Raw genomic sequence first — 19,064 nt, forward strand, 5'->3', positions numbered from 1 at the left:
TGTGGTTTTGCCTGTATATTCTTGTCCTACCTGGCGTTGGTTGAGGCTGCCCGGACTAGTTGGAGAAGGGCTGGGGGATTTTCCCGAATGAGGAGTGGACATCTGACTGGCTGGCATCCCATTCACTAGGGGGGAGAAAACGAGAGAAACAAAATGAAGAAAAATGAAGATAAGAGGGGTAAGACTAAAGGAGAAATATTCAAAATAGTCATTTTTTAAAATGTGAACTTGTGCTTTCCAGAACAAATATATTAGTGTGTAGCAGCCCACACTTCCGCCCTCAGCATCTATCCATTCACATGGATGAGGCAGAGTGGGAGGAGGAGGAGGACAAGAGGGGGAGTGAGAGAGAAGTAAAAACAGCTCTAAAATCTATTCCACTCTTTCTTTTCTTTATCCAAAATACAGACCCAGTCGCAGCAACTGCCACTGAGACTCCCCAGTTAAACCAGATTAGTTCCAGACTATAAGTGCATGGTAGTCAGCAACACTGCCTGTCCTCATTTTAACTGCATATTCACATATTGTACTTGTGACATCAGCATGGTCTACTTTTCCAGCTACAGCACAGCTCAAAAACCCAGCGGCATCTTCTCATTAAACAAGAACATCACATTAATCAACGTTACATCCATATCCTGTGTGTGGTCAGACGAAAGGAGCCTAATGGCATCATTAACCAGCCTATCAGGAAAACATGAGTTCTTGCTTCTTAGCAACAACACACAGATTGGAGAAAAATTCAAAATGTGAAGCTACAATGAATTTGTCCAACAACAGTGAGAACAAGTGTGGAGGTAGTTAAGTTTATCTTAGGAGGAATAATATTATTATTATTATTATTATTATTATTATTATTAATAATAATAATAATAATAATAATTATAAAACACATATTTAATTATTCTCTGCCACTGCCCATGATTTTAACTTTAATCTTTTAATTTCTGAGCCACATTTTTCCATTAATCTATAGCCTTAAGAAGTGCTGCATGTAAACACTGATAAATTTTCACAGTCAATCTGTCTTGATGCCGCAGATAAGGAAAAGCTTATTTCCTTGCCTTTAAAAATTTCCTTCAGTCTTTGAGCCTTGGTTTGCATTAGCCTACAGCTTTAAGGATTTATGCAAACAAACACAGTTTTTTTTCTTCTTTTTTTTTTTTTTTATCTTAAACACCTTGTTACAGTCTCGATGTAGCAGGTAAGTAAAAGATATTCCCTGCCAAGATCAAGGAACTTTCTGAATTATTGAAGACAAAAAAAGACACACCGAAGACTGCAATCGCATCTCACAAGAATTTCTATATCTTACACGCGCTTTGAAATATTAAACACATATTAAAATATTGTTTAAGCCGTTCCCGAGCATCTTCATTGATGAAAACAGCGTTACGCACACAGAGGCACACTCTCCTCAAATTACTCAACAATGGGCGGGAATGTCTCGAGATGTCTCTCTGCTAAATTATTAGAAAGATTCAATCGGTTAAAGTCACTGTTTTGTCAAGGTCATTTACCCGAATCGAAAATCAACCATGCACATTTGGTCTAAAGTTATGGGGTGGCGGGGATTCACAACACAAACACCGCGTTGGTGCTCCTACCTTCTACTTCCAGCATGATGAAAAGCACAGTGTTAATCCAAAGCGGCAAAAAATGAGAAGAGCAGCACCTTTTGTACGCGCTCCGTCCGAGTGTGGTAGTAAACTGTGATGAATGGGAGACGGAGCAGCGCTGTACTACACAGAGAGGCGGAGACGCTGCTTGCGCAAACTCTGACGCGCAGGGAACAGAGGGAGAGGGAGATAGGCACATAAAATACACAGAAATTTTAAGATATTTATGCCACTGTCTTCTTTGCTTCAGCGCCAAATAATCAAGACCGAGGTTTGATTGGGAAGCAAAAATATTTTGATGAATAGCTGCCAAGTGAAAGAAAACAGTCTGCAATAAGTGTCATCTAAAGAGGCTGGAATGGTCAAAACTGGCTCTAAAAGCTGTATTCTACCTTGTTCAAACATCTGAGGTAAAAAAAAAAAAATAAAATAAAAATCTTAGGTCATGTAAGGCATTAACTCAACCCACAAGATCCTCCTGTTAGGAGGAAGGCGATTGCTCCCATATGTAAATTGATTTGTGCATGCCGAATGGCTGAAATGGTTTTTCTTCAGACAGAATAATCAACATTCACACATCCAGGAATCTGTTGATGAGCAAACATAACAATCTGACTGTAATGCAGCTACAAAAGCTAGTGCATTCAGACTTTGTTCACACCTCCTCGGTTAAACACATGAAGCATTTTGACACACGAAGCCTTGAAAATGTTCAGACATCACATGGAGGAGTTGTATGTGAGAACACAAATGTCTGAATCAATCAGATCAGACACAGCATGCAGATTTTAGTCAGCGGCTTGCAAAGTGCAGTGGTCAATACAGCAGGTCGATGTCTGTCTAGAGAATTCAGGGTAGCATTCAGGTAAATAAAAGTGAATGTAAACAATCTCTGAGGCATGTTTTTTTTCTGTTCTAACCAGCCTTCTTTGTGTTGTGTTCAACCCAAATACTGTTCTAGAATATTTTTTACCTATGACATCGTACCTCAAAGAACCTTGTGCTGTTTATATGTGTGAATAGTTAACTCCAGATCTGATTCTGCTGCCAGTAACTATAATTCACATGTAAAAACAACTCAGACTGGAACAGTTGGTATAACAAGTTGGTACTTTATTGCTTATATTATTTTCTTCTTTGGGTGACGGAAGCACTGTTCCACAGATCGGGAGGGTGCTGTGATGATTGTCATTCATTAGACCCAAATTTCTTGCTCATCCAGACTCCTCCACACTTTTTTCAGTCCTGTTTTTATTGGCAGTTTATCTCTGCTCTTACTTGCTTTTTTGGTTCAGTTTAAGCTAACAGCCAGAAATTTTGAAAGCTTTCATCCCTAACAGTTATTCAGCTGGTGCTCTGACAGAAAGGATGATTTTGGCCAAAATTACACAATTTAATTGACTCAGTTAAAAAAGAAAAAAAAAAATTCATGACTACTGTCAGGATGGTAATAGACAAATGCTATCACCTGTAGAAATTATCCCCTTCCATAATGTCAGATGACATTTACAGCGTATTGATTAAAAGTGCTTTGAAAATGAGAAAATGGACTGTAAAAGTGTATTATGGGACTGAAATGCTGTGACACAACCCCACACCCTTTTTAAAGGGAAAATGAGGATGGAACTGGTTGACAGTGTTACTAAAAAAATAACAATTCAGTCACAGAATGTTCTTTAAATGTCATTTTAAAAGGAAAATTTAAACACAAGCTGCACATGTAGCTTTTAAGAAGCAAACAACCCAATCCACCTACTGAGAATGATTATACAGAGATTAGTCATGAGGAATGTGACTACTGAGAGGACAGGTAGGGGCTCAGTTAAAACAATATATCTGAATGTAAGTTACTGCTGTTAAATAGAAAACAAAAACACAGAAGATTCAGAGATGGATTCTTCATGAATCCCAGTAGAATCATAGTAGATTTAAAAGACACTTGAGATCTTTCATTCATTCATTCAAAATACACTCTACGTAACTTCTTTATCATTTCCCTTTAACAGGGAAGAGGACGGGAGGTTGATGAGCTCAAATAATGCCTATGTTATAAATCCTTTCATAAAAAACTAATTTCATCCACATCAGCTGTCACTCTGGAAAGTTTTTAATTTTCATTATTTTACAGAATTAACTGCTCTGTACACATGAACACGGGTATTTAATAACCAAATATTTTTCTATGCATTTGCACCTTTCAGCAAAGAAAAAAAGGAAATGGCTTCAAAGATTTAATTGACTCTAACTATGAGTTCTTTTTTTTTTTTTGGACTAGAATACCTGGGTTTTTTGGCTTGTGACAATGTTTTCCAAAGTGTGTCCATGTGGATGATATGCACAAATTCATATAAAAAATGATCAAAATACCCCCGTTCATGCTTGCAAGGTCGTACAAGTTCTTCTTCATACTAAATGCTCTTAAAAGGAAATCCTCATGTCCACTGAAAATAAGACAGTAATAAACAAAGTTGCAGAAACCCTGCATTGAAAGAGTAGGCCTTATTTAAATTTTAGACATAAACCAAATAAAACCTATATGTAGCCTTTATATGGATTGCTGGATAATAGGAACTGAGCTGTTGTTCAATTTATACAATTTTCTTCATGTCAAAATGAATTTGGGCATCAGTCCCACTCCAGCCCCAGGGTAGAGCATTAAAACTATATAATTAAAAAAAATATAATGGCTTACCCTAAAAATAAACATTCTCACATCTAATGCATGTCACAGATCTGTATTTCTAGCCATAGGACGCAAATGTGGAGCAGGAATAAAACAAACCACCCATTTAAACTTTCAAAGTTGTACTGGCTGTCATGAGAAGTGCTTACGATTTCTGTTTATCAGCGAGAACAAAATTATTTCCATTTTTGCCTATTTCACATTTTCCAGTGACACCAGGTTGGTAAAAAAAAACAAAACAAAACAAAAAAATGGCTTAATGTATGCATGATGCTTGCTGAAACAGTTGGAAATGCTGAAACAGAGGGGGAAAGGCGTGTTAACAGTGTAGATATGCAGCTTAAATTTAGCTTCTAGCAGCCTGAGGGGAATTCTGCTATTCTTAGTTTAATTATATCTGTACATAGAGTTAAAGAGACAATCATGAGTCAACTCAAATATTTTCAATTGCAAAGTAGAAAACAACAGTGCACAGCAAACTGTCTCAAGCTGTACAAGAAATTAATGCACAACACAAAGCACAACTCAGGCTGATAGGAATGTATTTGTAAGAATTAACCATTTGACCTGATGATGCCGCAGGATGGAATTAAAGTAGGGAATAAATTGTTTAGAATCCCTACAAAAACAAAAGTGAATTATTAAGCATACTAGAAGGAAAGTCTCACAAAGACTGTTTATTAAAAATGTATCAAGTCACCCATTGGTTAGTAGACTATGGTTTGAAGCCTTAAGGCAGGGGTGTCAAACTCCGGTCCTTGAGGGCCGATATCCTGCAGGTTTTCATTGTTCCCTGATCTAACACACCTGACTGAAATTAATAGGTTATTGTGAAGAAGTTGACAAGAAGCTGTTGGATCCATTTGATTTTATTCAGGTGTGTTAGATCAGGGAAACAATGAAAACCTGCAGGATACCGGCCCTCGAGGACCAGAGTTTAACACCCCTGCCTTAAGGCAATGTTACATAAGTTCCAACTTTAAAACTCGGCCTCTGACTTGTTTTAATGCACATTCCTAGAGCCTGCCCTGAAAATTTCCAGAGCTGAGAAACCACACTTCACTGCTTTGGGTTCCAACCCAGGGCGTCATGTGATAGCTTGAATTTGCTTTATGGGCACATGCTAGCAACTGGAGAGTATCGCACTGGCTGATTTGGATGCACTCTATAGCTGATTTAGCAATAAAACCTAAGAGAACATAGAAACAATAAAGTTGTCAGTGCCTGTCATGGCGGTAACCCCCGAACTCATTGGTGGACACCAGCAGTAAAGGATGCCGTCAAGCTGAAGAAGGAGTCCTATCGGGCCTTTTTGGCCTGTGGGACTCCAGAGGCAGCTGATGGGTATCGGCGGGCTAAGCAGAGCGCAGCTCTGGCGGTCACTAAGGCAAAAACTTGGGCATGGGAGGAGTTTGGAGAGGCCATGGAGAATGACTTCGGATGGCTTCGAGGAGATTCTGGTCCACCATTCGGCGGCTCAGGAGGGGAAAGCAGTGCTTCGTCAACACTGTGTACAGTGGGGATGGGGGGCTGCTGACCTCGACTTGGGAAGTTGTGAGGCCATGGGAGGAATACTTCGAAGACCTTCTCAATCCTACCAACACATCTTCCGATGAGGAAGCAGAGTCTGGTGTAGCTGGTGCTGGCTCTCCCATCTCTGGGGCTGAGGTCCCTGAGGTGGTTAAAAAGGTCCTCGGTGGCAAGGCCCCGGGGGTGGATAAGGTCCGCCCGGAGTTTCTTAAGGCTCTGGATGCTGTAGGGCTGTCTTGGCTAACAAGCCCCTGCAGCATCGCGTGGACATCGGGAACAGTTCCCCTGGACTGGCAGACTGGGGTGGTGGTCCCCCTCTTCAAAAAGGGGGGACCAAAGGGTGTGCTCCAACTACAGGGGGATCACACTCCTCAGCCACCCTGGTAAGGACTATTCATGGGTGTTGGAGAGGAGGGTCCGTCAGATAGTCGAACCTCAGATTGAGGAGGAGCAGTGTGGTTTTCGTCCCGGTCATGGAACAGTGGACCAGCTCTACACCCTCTTCAGGGTCTTTGAGGGGGCATGGGAGTTTGCTCAACCAATCTACATGTGCTTTGTGGACTTGAAGAAGGCATTCAACCGTGTCCTGTGGGGGGTACTCCGGGAGTATGGAGTGCCGGACCTGCTTGTATGAGCTGTCCGGTCCCTGTACGACTGGTGTCAGAGCTTGGTCTGCATTGCCGGCAGTAAATCAGAATCGTTTCCAGTGCGGGTTGGACTCCGCCAAGGCTGGCCTTTGTCAATGATTCTGTTCATAACTTTTATGGAAAGAATTTCTAGGCGCAGCCGAGGTGTTGAGGGGATCCAGTATGGTGGCCTCAGGTTTGGGTCTCTGCTCTTTGAGGATGATGTGCTTCTGTTGGCTTCATCGAGCAGTGATCTATAGCTCTCACTCGAGCAATTTGCAGCCGAGTGTGAAGCGGCTGGGATGAGAATCAGCACCTCCAAATCCGAGACCATGGTCCTCAGCTGGAAAAGGGTGGATTGCGCTCTCCGGGTCTGCAATAGGGTCCTGGGGAGTTCGCGTATCTCAGGGTTTTGTTCACGAGTGAGGGAAGGATGGAGCGGGAGATCAACAGGTGGATGGGTGATGTGCAGTGATGTGGGAGCTGCATCGGTCTGTCGTGGTGAAGAAGGAGCTGAGCCAAAAGGCAAAGCTCTCGATTTACTGCTCGATCTACGTTCCCACCCTCACCTATGGTTACGAGCTGTGGGTAGTGACCGAAAGAACAAGATCGCGAATACAAGCGGCTGAAATGAGTTTTCTCCGCAAGGTGGCTGGGCTCTCCCTTAGAGATAGGGTGAGAAGCTTGGTGATCCGGGAGGGGCTCGGGGTAGAGTTGCTGCTCCTTCGCATCGAGAGGAGCCAGATGAGGTGGCTCGGGCATCTGGTTAGGATGCCTCCTGGACGTCTCCCTGGTGAGGTGTTCTGGGCACGTCCCACCGGAAAGAGGCCCCAGGGGAGACCCAGGACACGCTGGACGGACTACATCTCTCGGCTGGCCTGGGAACGCCTTGGGATGGGCTCCGGATGAGCTTGTGAATGTGGCCGGGGAGAGGGAAGTCTGGGTTTCCCTGCTTAGGCAGCTGCCCCCGCAACCCGACTCCGGATAAGTGGCAGAAAATAGGTGAATGGATGGATGGATGGCTGGCTGGATGGATGGATGGATGAATGGATGGATGGATGGATGGATGGATGGATGGATGGATGGATGGATGGATGGATGGATGGATGGATGGATGGATGGAGCAGAAGAATAGATTTTTTTATGCATTTTGAATGAATAAAAAGCTACTTGGTGGAGTCCTTATTTCATTGGAGAAAAAAAATAATACTATACTGGCCATGAAATAGTTTCTGATGTTTTGTTTGAGTTCTGCTCTTTGTTACACTCCCTGTTCTTACTGGCTTTCAGTAAGTATGGCTGCAGACATCATATATTTACAGTTCAAAAGCTGCCTCAGCCAGCAGGGATTTATCTGGAAATGTACTGGATTTTTTCATGGGTCAGTTCCTCAACACTGCAACCTCAAAGTCCTCCCAAACATATAGAGTTGCTTGTGACATTCAGCAAAAGGTGAGACCAAAGAGTATCAGAGTGATACTAGCTGACACCATCTACACATTTCGGTTAATTTTAGCAGACATGTGGCATCAGAAGAGACACAGATGGTAAGATGGGGAAAACAAACTATGCTTGAGTGCAAAATGTTTTAACACATTATTTTGGGTCTGTGTATATGTACACTCAACTGGGGGTGTGACGACATCTCAGAATGAAGTCTGAGTGATGACAAAGTCAGGCAGAGGCCCAACATCCAGCCCACGCACGACTGAAAGAAAGACTGATGCCAAAACAGATAGTCCACAAGATGAGAAGGGAATACCTGCCATTTCTTCCATGAGAACTGAACTTCATAAAAATGCATTTTACATAATTTTCTTTTGCATTGAGCCTCTTGGTTAATATAAAATTATCTATGATGGAAATTATGATTCATTAGTTGTAGCCCTTCAGTATGAGTCACCAAACAACAGTTTCAACACGTTTCTAAGCTTTGATCCTTAGTAAAGATGAAGAAAAATTCAAATTCATCAGTGCTTGAAAGCACCCAAAAATTGGTCATTATTTGGTTATTATTGTTGTTTCACTGAGATAAAAACTCCAGTGGATGAAATCACCTTATCCAAAGACAACTCTGTCTCGTATAAAAATATGTAATAATTATGATATGATTTTCTAATTCTTTCTATCTTTGACTATTTTCATTTTCAGATGGTGTGTGGTATAATTGTATCTGTAATTAGTTCAAACCCCAACCCAAAAGTACATCATAAAACATCTTGGTATGGATCAATACAGCTACTAATCATTCTTATGTGAAAATGGGCTGACAATGGAGACTCTGGGGAACCACAAAATATATTAACAGTATCAGTGTTTACTGGCCAGAGCTTGATAGAAGAAAATCTGATATAAAATCATATGTGAAAATTATAGAAATCTTTCGATGTCTCAGGAATTCCTGAGGAAGGAACAAGCATCTTATACGTCCAGGAAAAGGACATCCTCTACATCCAAGACAGAACAACTCTTTGTTTCATGAGGACATTTATCTTATACAAGGCTGAGCAAGAAAACAGACACATAAATCCCATCTGCAACTACCTCTGCAGAGAGAGAAAGCAGACTAGAGGTAGACATTTATTCAAACTGATGAGATCTAGGCCACAATCATTTATGATTGATTGCTAGTCATCAAAAAGCTCAAACTGAAACTGTGAAGTTTAACAGAAAAATATAACATTATTTCTCATTACCATCAAAATTGTGTTAATTCTAGAGTCCATAAATTATCAGGATATAATTAGCAAAATATGCTTTTTAAAAAACTAATTACAACCTATGCTGTAATGTACTTTTGCACTTAAAAAATGGAGTTTAATCACAATGATGCATTACATTGTCTTTATATGCACTACACGTGTAACTTTTCTTGAACATCAGAAGGAAACCTTATCATAACTTGGGCTGTAGTATGGTCTATCGAACAATACTAATCATTTAAAAAAAAAAAAGATGCCAGAGGTACAGACTGTAGTATTGGGAAATCTGGTACTTGGTCAAAAGAAAGCTTCCTCTGGCTGGTTTCAAATGAATGCTGCAAATTACAACAGTGCGGTAGTGATACGTAAGATCACTTCTGGTTTTCTAAATTAAAGGTTTTCTAAACTGCAATTGAAAGACTGTTTTTGTTGCTCACTAACCAAAATTCATATTTAGTCTACTCAGATTTGATGCTGGGAAACACCCGCGCAGTGAAAACTCTTTATCTGTTAAATTTTTACATTTTTCTTTTGATTTTACATCTTCTGATTGCATTCACTTCTGACTGTACTCTGTTTCAGTAAATACACAATTTTCATCATTTTCCTCCACGCACACCTCTGCTCTTCAGCGGTGTCTCGGTCTCAGCTGCAAACTTGCACAATGAGGGGAGCGAGGCACACAGAGGGGCACCAGGTGGTGTTTGACTGCACTCGTTTTTCTGCTATATGCTCTCGCTCCCATAGTCTGTCCCAGAGTTAATTCACACTTCACATCTGCTCTGTGCAGAGCTTTTTGTCAGGCTTATTAGATTAAAATATTCTAGGTCTGTGATGGCGGAAGAGAAAATAAACATGGGGCTTCAGAATGTTTTCAGAGAACCTGATAACCCCGGTGCAAGGTGTGAAACTGAGTTCATTACTGTGCTTTGGTGGTACAAATGAGAAATGATTGAACATATCTAAAAAGAGATTGAGTTTTATTTTTTGTCTATAATGTCTAAAATTTAATGGAATTTTCTATCACATCAATATTTTTTATTAATAGTCATGCAGTTGCATTATTATACATGTTTTATTGAAACGCAGTACAGCTTTTCAGTGGTCTAATCTCCAGGAGGACAACACTGTGGGAAATTATATATGAGCATAAGCAATCAAAGCAATTATCTTATGGTTTACTTGTCAGTATTCTAAGGTCTATCAACTAACATTAGCAGAAGATATATCAGCTTTTACTTCAGTAGTCAGCTAGGGGAAAAAATAACAATACAGATTAAGACCAATGGTCACACTGCCAGCACTATTCTTTTTATAATCTGTGGTGAGATCGGATTCCATTCAGTATTATGGTAACAACTTCATTTTAATCTCCTGACTAATTGTCCTTAAATGAGGGAAGGAAGGCACAGTGTGTTTTTAAAATGGAAAAATACAATATTCTAAAGAAGAGAGTAAAAAAGCAACAGATCCTTGATGGTCAAACAGGGAATCTAACATTTTTTTTCCTGCATTTTACTTAACTTCAATTCTTCTGTCATAAATGGGTGATGTTTTACAGAGTAAACACACAGCAGTCAAGAACAATGCAGGAGCAATGGATGATAAAAAGTATTGGAGGCAGTGCCAGAAGGGAAACATTTCACAAAAGTGAAACAGCAGAATGGTCTGACTCAGGGTTGCAGCGGGGACAGAGCGTCAGGCAGCACTGTTCTCCTCTGCGGGCCATTTCACAGGAAGTTACTGCCATATATGGGTGTTACAAGCTATTGTGTCTGTAGCTACATGCTCTTCTTACTGTGCTATATTTCCATTTCCATAGCAACAAAGACGACCCCCCCCCCCCCCCCCCCCCCCCTTCTTTCTTCCTCTCAAACATGCACACACACATTTGTATACACCTGCACTCCAGACTCGCTGCTGCCAGGGAGATCAGATAGTGTATGACTCATTCCCATAACCTTTTCCCCAAAGTTCTTAAACCGTCAACATCCAGAAGCTTCTGCATCATTGCCCGATCTTTTCTACTCCTCCTCGCTTTGTCTTCCAGATCTTAATGCAAAACAAATTTTGGTCATCAATCTGCGATCATCACCGGCATCTTGCTCAAACAACAAGTTAAACTAATTCTTTTAGGGGGATTTCTTGTTGCATCACCCTTCAAATCATCCCCAACCCATTAAGTCTCTGTACAGTCAAACCACTAAATAATGACAGTGAGAATTAAAGGTGTGCTGTTGCATAACTAGGCTGTGTTACAAATAACAAAAGCTCAAGCTGTACAGTCGCAAAAAAAATAAACTGATATTTGTTAAAGCTGGAAAACTAATCACCAAGCCTCCACCAGATTTGAGCCAGACCAAATGTTTGGCACACATCAATACTGGTGCAATAAACAACAGCTGCATTCAATTCTCGGAATTAATACAGTTTGTTAGTCTGTTTGTTTACTGATCCCCGGAAAGAACTTTGTGTTGTGCTGTCAGGCACAAACAATGGATCAGGTATGAGTGCAAGCTCTCACCATTTTATTACATTTCATTAGTATGTCAGTTGAAGAGCAGCTTGTGGGGAGCTGCAGGATTGAGTCACCAGCTCTCTCTCTTCCCTCTCATTCTCACTCCATCTCCCCTTCTTTCTTTTTTACCTCTCTCAACCCTGTTTGCATTTCTCTCCACTCTCTTGTGAAATCATTCTCTTTTGAATTCATATTCAGCATGCAATGAGACACAGCTTACATATGCGCACACTCACACTTGCCAAACGCTCTGCAGAACTCTGATTTCATTGCACCGTTTATTTATACTGTGCAGCAATGCTTATGGAAGTAATGACCCTGAAAATACTAAACAATCAAATGAGAAAGTATTAGGACACAAACAACTATGTCCACTGGGCCTGAGACACTGTGTTCATTCTTCTTGCATTAACACAGATGCAAGGATACACAAAAACACACAGGTAGATGATGATAAATTGTATTAAAAAGAGAAGGAGTGGGGGGGGGCAAGAAAAAAATTAAAAGCGCCTTACCAGATGCTGGGGATTTGCTCCGACGTGATTGGATGATTGTCCTGGGGGAGCATCGGTTCAGAGAGCCTGACATTTTTCCATAGGTCAATGACTTCATCATGCGGGACTCTGCAAACACAAAGACCACATATACAGCTTTTTGAGGACTATTTGGTAACTACAAATTCCATTGCTTCTATTAATTTAATTTGCTCTAATGATGTCAAAGTCCACAAGCAGAGGTCTATAGTTTTTGAATCATGGAGGTCTAATACTGCACAGACACAAAGTTCTGATAAATGAGCCATGTGATAGTACTCATACACCCTCGCTACCTCCTTCAACCCCAAAACTTTCCTGATTATAGCTCTATTATAGCTCATTAACATTTGAGACTAGAGGGAAAAGGGAGAATGTACAGCCTGCCATGTGTGCTTGCCTTTGTCTGCGTGTGTGTGTGTGTGTGTGTATTTGTATGTACGTGTTATATACTTGTGTGGCGGTCGCTGTGGTCTGGTGATTAATGTACAATGCAGAGTGTGAACATGATGACAGTGTGCCAGAGTTGAGGCAGAGGTGATAATTATAATGATGCTTAGTTGAGGTGAACTTGTCTGCAGCTCTGACTCTGACTGTCTGTCTCGTTTGTCGCTATGTGTGTCTGTTCCTGCCTCTTGCTCTCTGTCTGCTCATACACTGGCATTCATCTAAGAGACGTACTAAACATCCCATTTTTCACGACAGGGTCAGACACAAACAAACCAAAGTCCCCTGCTGAGAACAGTTAAAAGAAAAACTCAAATAAAACCCCAACCCTGATCAGCACTGAGAAGTCAGTCAACAGAGATTGAGAAGTGAACTTCTCATAATGCAGTGGATTGTGGATAATTTGGGGTAAGTGGGGTTGAAAATATACCTCTCCTCTAAATACAGACCTCCTCTACTAATCTGGAACAAATAATATTTTTCTTATTTGATAGTTTAGAGTAGCACATGCTTCGTCTCCCAGTTATGAAGTTATGAAGTTATGAAATCGTGACTTGTGATGGAGAAATAAAATGCCTTAGTGTTCTACAGCAGTGGACACGCATACACAACTTTTATGTTCACACATGTAATATTTAACTAGAAGCACTTAGAGAGCACAGACCTCCACCAAGCCATTTTATTTTATTTTATTTTATTTTATTTTATTTTATTTTCACTGTTTGTGGGCATTTTTTTCTTTTTTTCTTTTTTTCTTTTTTTTTTTTTTCTTTTTGAGTTAGAAGCTCTAATGACAAAATCATCCCTATACCCCATATCATAAAGGTTGGTGACCCTGGTGGGATGGATGGATGGATGGATGAGGACTATACTAGGGACACAAATAAGCTGAAGAAGCCTTTGAAAAAAAAGCACACTCATTCGTGTAGGAGACAGAAGGAGAGATGAGAGGATAGGAATACAGATGAGCACTAAATGGCAGGAGCAGGAGAGAGACAGCGAAACACTGATGGGTGAAGCAAGGACAGAAAGCATCCTCAGTGGGCCATGATCGGAAGAGAGACAGTGAAGCAGTAATAGATGACATAGCATGAGCTATAAACCCTGAAGATGTGGCATATGGAGGAAGGACAGAGGCTACCTATGAAACAAAATGTCTTTTTTTTAGGAAATCATGAATGCTGCATCCTCCAGACTAAAGTGCAGCTAAAGTATCTGGTTTTTTTTATCAGCGCATGGCTAAAAATCTTTAAAGATCACTGATAGTAAATTGAAAGTCAATTATTTTCCCCCTACTGGTTATTGTGGTGTCATCACCTCATTTCACTCTAATCATAGTATTAATTCCATAGTTGTTAAGTGATTGCCAGGTTGGACCTTTAAAAGGGTTCATTTGCCATTAAATGGTTCACGTTTATATGGTCCTTTTTAGCCTTGTTGAGGTTCTGTAAAGTGCTTTATAGTGTGTTTTTCACTATTTTTTCCACTCAAACTGATGACTTTCCTATTGGAGAATGATCACTGAGCCATGGTCACCAATGGTAAAGACAAGTGACATACTTACCATTTTAATTCAAAGATGTTTTTGTCATCATTGGCCAGTGGCCATACATTTTACCCAGAGTTATACCATTATTTTTTTACTAAAGGTTTTTACCAAAAATCCTTTAGCTTTGCCAGTTGTAGTGTTTGTACCCTTGGTCCTCTGAGGAATACAACTAACCAGTACAGAACTAATACTACCTTCCAAGGTACGTACTTGTAGTGGCAACAACATCATTGTAAAAGTGTGTTTCTGTACATAAAAAGAAGGGTGTGTCCAGTCTTGTATTTTTGTTTTCCCACTGATGCTCGACCTGCGACTAGTTATTTGACCCAGGTCTGAATTGTGGTTCATCTCTGAGACATTGCACTCTAAAGCTTAGTGTTAGCAGATGTTGGTGGGTTTTTTGACCAGTGTAAAAGGACTTTAAATTGCTCTAATCAGTTTTAATTTTCCTGTAATCATAGCCTCTTGTTCTTACTTAGACTAGCATACCCTGAAAGGATGCTAATACCTTCTTCTTTCTGTAAATAAATGTTTGTTGTTGTTCATTTCCCATTTGAATGTCTTGTTGGCAAAGTTAAGTGGAATGTAAACAATGCACCATTAACATGTGAGTTTACAGAACTCAAGGCAGCGCTAGTATTAGCTGAACTCTATCAAATGTGGTCACTTTTGGATCCAAAACTTCAACATGGAGATGACCAAATAGAAAAGTCAAGGCTTCAAAGAGGTACCAAAACTGATGACAGTCATTGTGGTTATTTACATCTTTATATATAGTGTATAACTATACCCAGTCGAAAATATAAAACTACTATTATGAACCTCTCATGGGTGCTTTTATACCACAAAAGAATGCATAAATAATGTTGACTAATAAAAACAGGCTTTGGAGCAACACTTGCTGCCATCCAAAGGGATGGTCTGCCTGCAATCAAAACCTGTCGCCCACTGTGAAAATTTGACACATTATGTAACAAGAAAATATAGCCTGATTAGACCTTTTGTGAAGCACACGTTGCTGTTTACAAATAGGATTGTTCAACAGGGGAGTTGGGAGGTAGGGAATGTGAGTATAGTCCCCTCACCACTTTCATCCAACATCAAGTCGTCTTGGTAGCGAAACTTCTCTGGTCCACAGGCCACAAAGATGTCCTCATCTCCAAAGAAGTCTTGCAGGCATGATACCTAGAAATAAAGTCATACATACACAAGTGAGATCAGTTAGTATTTTCCAAGTCAGTTCACTACATTTACTCTCTTGCAACATTGCTCCATCCTTCTTACACAGATTCAGACATTAAGCTGCAAAACACCATGACAGCTTTCAGCTATTAGGGATTAAATGTGCTGTTCAAAGGCAACTCAATAATCTATTTAGCAAAAGGAGGACATCTACAGTACTTTACCAGTAGGTCTAAACATGTTTAATATAACTTTATAATGATACTGTCTAATTTTCTTACTTTTGGTCAGAACTACAGCTATAAAAAACCCTGCATAGACACATAAGCTGCATTGCACTGCGCATACTCATAAAACCGACTTTGTCTTCCTGAGCTAAGGTGAAAAGACAAATTAAGCCACAAGAGAATTATATGTAACACCAAGGGTATCTGTTTGTGCATGCTCAAGTCCCTGAGGTGCAGCGCTGTGCTGTTTATCAGTCTATCAGAGGCTTTAATGAGACCTTGCTCATTTGTTTATTAGCTGATGTACAGTAGCATCTGCAACAGACATCCAGAGCAGCAAGCAGGGGTTACTTCCCTGAGCATGTTATACACAGTGACAGATGGAAAAAAAAACATGAGACTGAGACAACAGAGTGAATGTGACTGATAAGGATACCTCACTAAATTTACATCTGACTCACAGTCTAAATGAGTCACTGTCACTCTTTGACAGACATACTGTGCAGATGTACAGTGGCATGCTGACAGGTATGGATTCAAAAACATGTCAGAATCACTGGTAAAGAGGTGCTGAATAACTACCTTATCCACAAATCTCCAGTCGAAGTTCACTATCTTCATACAACATAATGGATCTAAACTCTGCCTGATTTACTCAAATAACTTAAATTGCACCCTGCAGGCCAAATATTATATAACTTAATCCAAAGTCAACTGTATACCTCATTATATCTCATGATAGAAAACAGTACGCTCAAAATAGGGTTCATGGGGAGACAATAATTCATCCAATATGACAAATCCCCCACCAGAATACTATCAGAAGCCATTAAAGCTTAGTTTGCTTGCTGTTCTAGGATTGCCTGGATTTACCATATAAACCCAAACTAACTGTTAATGCATTTTCATGGCAATTAACATCCCAGAATCCATTTAGTTTCCCATTAGCCACTAATCAACACCCCAAAACAAAGTCACAGTTGATGTAACAGCATTATCAACAAATGATTAAATAGACAGGAAAGAGGCCATTCAGTTAGTGTGTGTGTGTGTGTGATTGAAGATGGGCGTTGTCCTGCTTTAACCCCCACACAGACTTTAAACAAGTCAACATGGAGACCAGAAAATAAGCTGAACTTCAGAGGAAGCCTCTATCTCAAGAGTATGGATCCTTTTTAATTTACTTTTTTTAATTTAAGACTTGGCATGTCTGTGTATGTGCGTGTCACGCCCTTCTTGGCCAAACATTGCATGAAGACACACATATTTTCACAGGCACACATGAAAGGAAATTATATTCCAGTTTCATAACAGAGTGCATATTGCTTTGTTCCCTGATATCCCCTGACAGCTCTGTGATTGTTTCAGGGGCGAGCGGCTCCACTTCCTAACGAGATGGCTGTGATACAGATGCTCCTGCTATTAACATTCACCTGCACTGATGGGGAGCTTTTCTCACTTCAACTTATAACTGCATCACTTCTTATTTCATATATTTCAACATTATTATTATTATTTCAATATTATTTCAATATTTTTTCATCTCTTATCAATTCCAATTATAATAATATCATTGATGATGACAATGATGATAATGTAATGTGTTGTAAGCAAAGCACAATAAGCATACTCTGTAGTTACCATTAATAATGCTAGTTTTTCATGGCTAAGCTAAAAATGTCAACATATTTGGAGCAACTAAGCTGTAATGTTTGACCACTTCATAAAATAGCTGGCTGAAAATGAGCTTTCAATTGTTTAAATAACCATTAAATCATGATTAATTTTTAAATAAAGATATCAGATCTGTGACTTAACCTTCTCCTACAGTGTCAGACAAAAGTTCGAACACCCCAGTTCAACATATCTGCCACTGCAAAACATCGGGTGAAAAGTGGATAAGCTGATCTTCAAGAGGCAATAAATGAAAGAAGAAACAGTATTTTCAGATTTTTTTTTAAATTAGAGTGGTGGTTTATGATATTCATGGAGGGCTCATTAGAAGAAAACCCTTTTCTCCATCATCCCTGTTGTCTTTAGCATCAGAAGCTTGTAAATTAACATCTATACAAGTCTAATACATACTGAGAGCAAATTCTAAGGAAGTTAACTAAAGATAGTAGGATAAATATTATGACAAATATATGGATAAACTATAAAGAGCACTGCATGCAAGAAACCTGAAGGATCACAATGAAAAAGATGCTTTCTGCAGAAAAACATGGGCACAAAAACAAACAAATAAATACAAAGTGAGAACTGTTAAATTAATGCTGTTTGGCTCCTTTTCATTTCTCTTCCTTTACTATTTAGAGTCTGGTTGGAAAAATACTAAAATATAGATTTAATATTAGAGAAACAGGCTTTACTTTAATGTGCTTCCTTTATGCAAACCAGCTCATATTTATCAGTTTCTTTGTAATCCTATAACATAATTATTTATACCTTTGGGTTTCTCTGTAAGTCATGATTTTTTTAAATATCTGTCTCATATCACAGTAAATCAAATATGTTTGTATCCTGAATTCTGAGGTCAGACTAAAACAAGTTATCTTCATAACCTTATGAAGACAAAAATTATTGATTGATGTGAGAATGAAATTTCTAAGTCACCGCTGGACTAAACGGTACGGATGGTTCTCCTTAACTGAAAACCATGCTCATTTCTTTACATGATCCTAACAGACGTATTTTATCTGAAACAAGACTCATAATTCTTCATATGAGAACACTTGCTTTTTAAATGTTTTTAGTTTATTTAATTGTAACTCAATATTAATCAGATGTGGTCAATGAAATGCTGGTTGATGTATAATATTGTGAAACAGGTAATCATGTGTAAAGTGAAAGCTACCAAATGTTTAGCATTTTAAGATTAACCAGTTATATTGATGTCATTTGTGTTGGTGTTTTTTATTTATTTACATTTTATTCTTCATATTAATCTTCCAAGACAAAAGCTGGAGCTGGTTGTATGAAAAGAGGTGTGTAGAGGACAAAAGGAGGAGTTGGGAAGGGGAAGAAAGGAGATGGGAAGTTTTAGAAGGCATCCTTAAACTGATAATCAAGACACAAACACATACTGTATACTTTAGGCTACTGAGAAGGGTGTAAAAAAGTATGGTTGCCATGGCAATAACACCCTTTAGGCATTGGTGCATGGCTGGTGTGTGCTACTTACTGCGCTATGTGCACATTGTGATAGATAAAAAGAGCTGCATCATTCATATTTTATCTACTATGAGCATGATACTCCACAGAACTGTGTCATTCACACAAATCCTCACAAGAACATATACAAGCATCACATGGCCCGGTTGTGTTGAAATACTCATGTAATATCATTTCTTTTAATAAATAAAAAATATGGTGCTTAGAAAAGACAGAGCAACCCACAATGGAGAGGGAAAGGAGCTTGCACAGGTTGAGAAACATCAAATAACAGTCA

General features: G+C 39.5%; 1 protein-coding gene across 4 annotated transcripts in view; it reads right to left on the bottom strand.

Moving 5' to 3' along the window:
* The window catches only part of dclk1a (doublecortin-like kinase 1a), a 47,906-nt gene that overhangs the window by 16,512 nt on the left and 12,330 nt on the right, over positions 1-19,064 (bottom strand). For 3 of the 4 annotated variants that reach the window (XM_042008325.1, XM_042008322.1, XM_042008324.1), the window contains exons 4-6: positions 15,293-15,392; positions 12,194-12,301; positions 31-125 (exon numbers count right to left, since the gene is read on the bottom strand). In XM_042008325.1, coding sequence (XP_041864259.1) covers positions 31-125; positions 12,194-12,301; positions 15,293-15,392 — 303 coding nt within the window. Of the gene's footprint in view, positions 1-30; positions 126-1,607; positions 1,698-12,193; positions 12,302-15,292; positions 15,393-19,064 lie in introns of those variants that run through there. The other variant, XM_042008323.1, reaches the window with a different exon arrangement.

The sequence above is a fragment of the Melanotaenia boesemani genome, chromosome 15 (genome assembly GCF_017639745.1).
Source record: "Melanotaenia boesemani isolate fMelBoe1 chromosome 15, fMelBoe1.pri, whole genome shotgun sequence".
NCBI lineage: Eukaryota > Metazoa > Chordata > Actinopteri > Atheriniformes > Melanotaeniidae > Melanotaenia > Melanotaenia boesemani.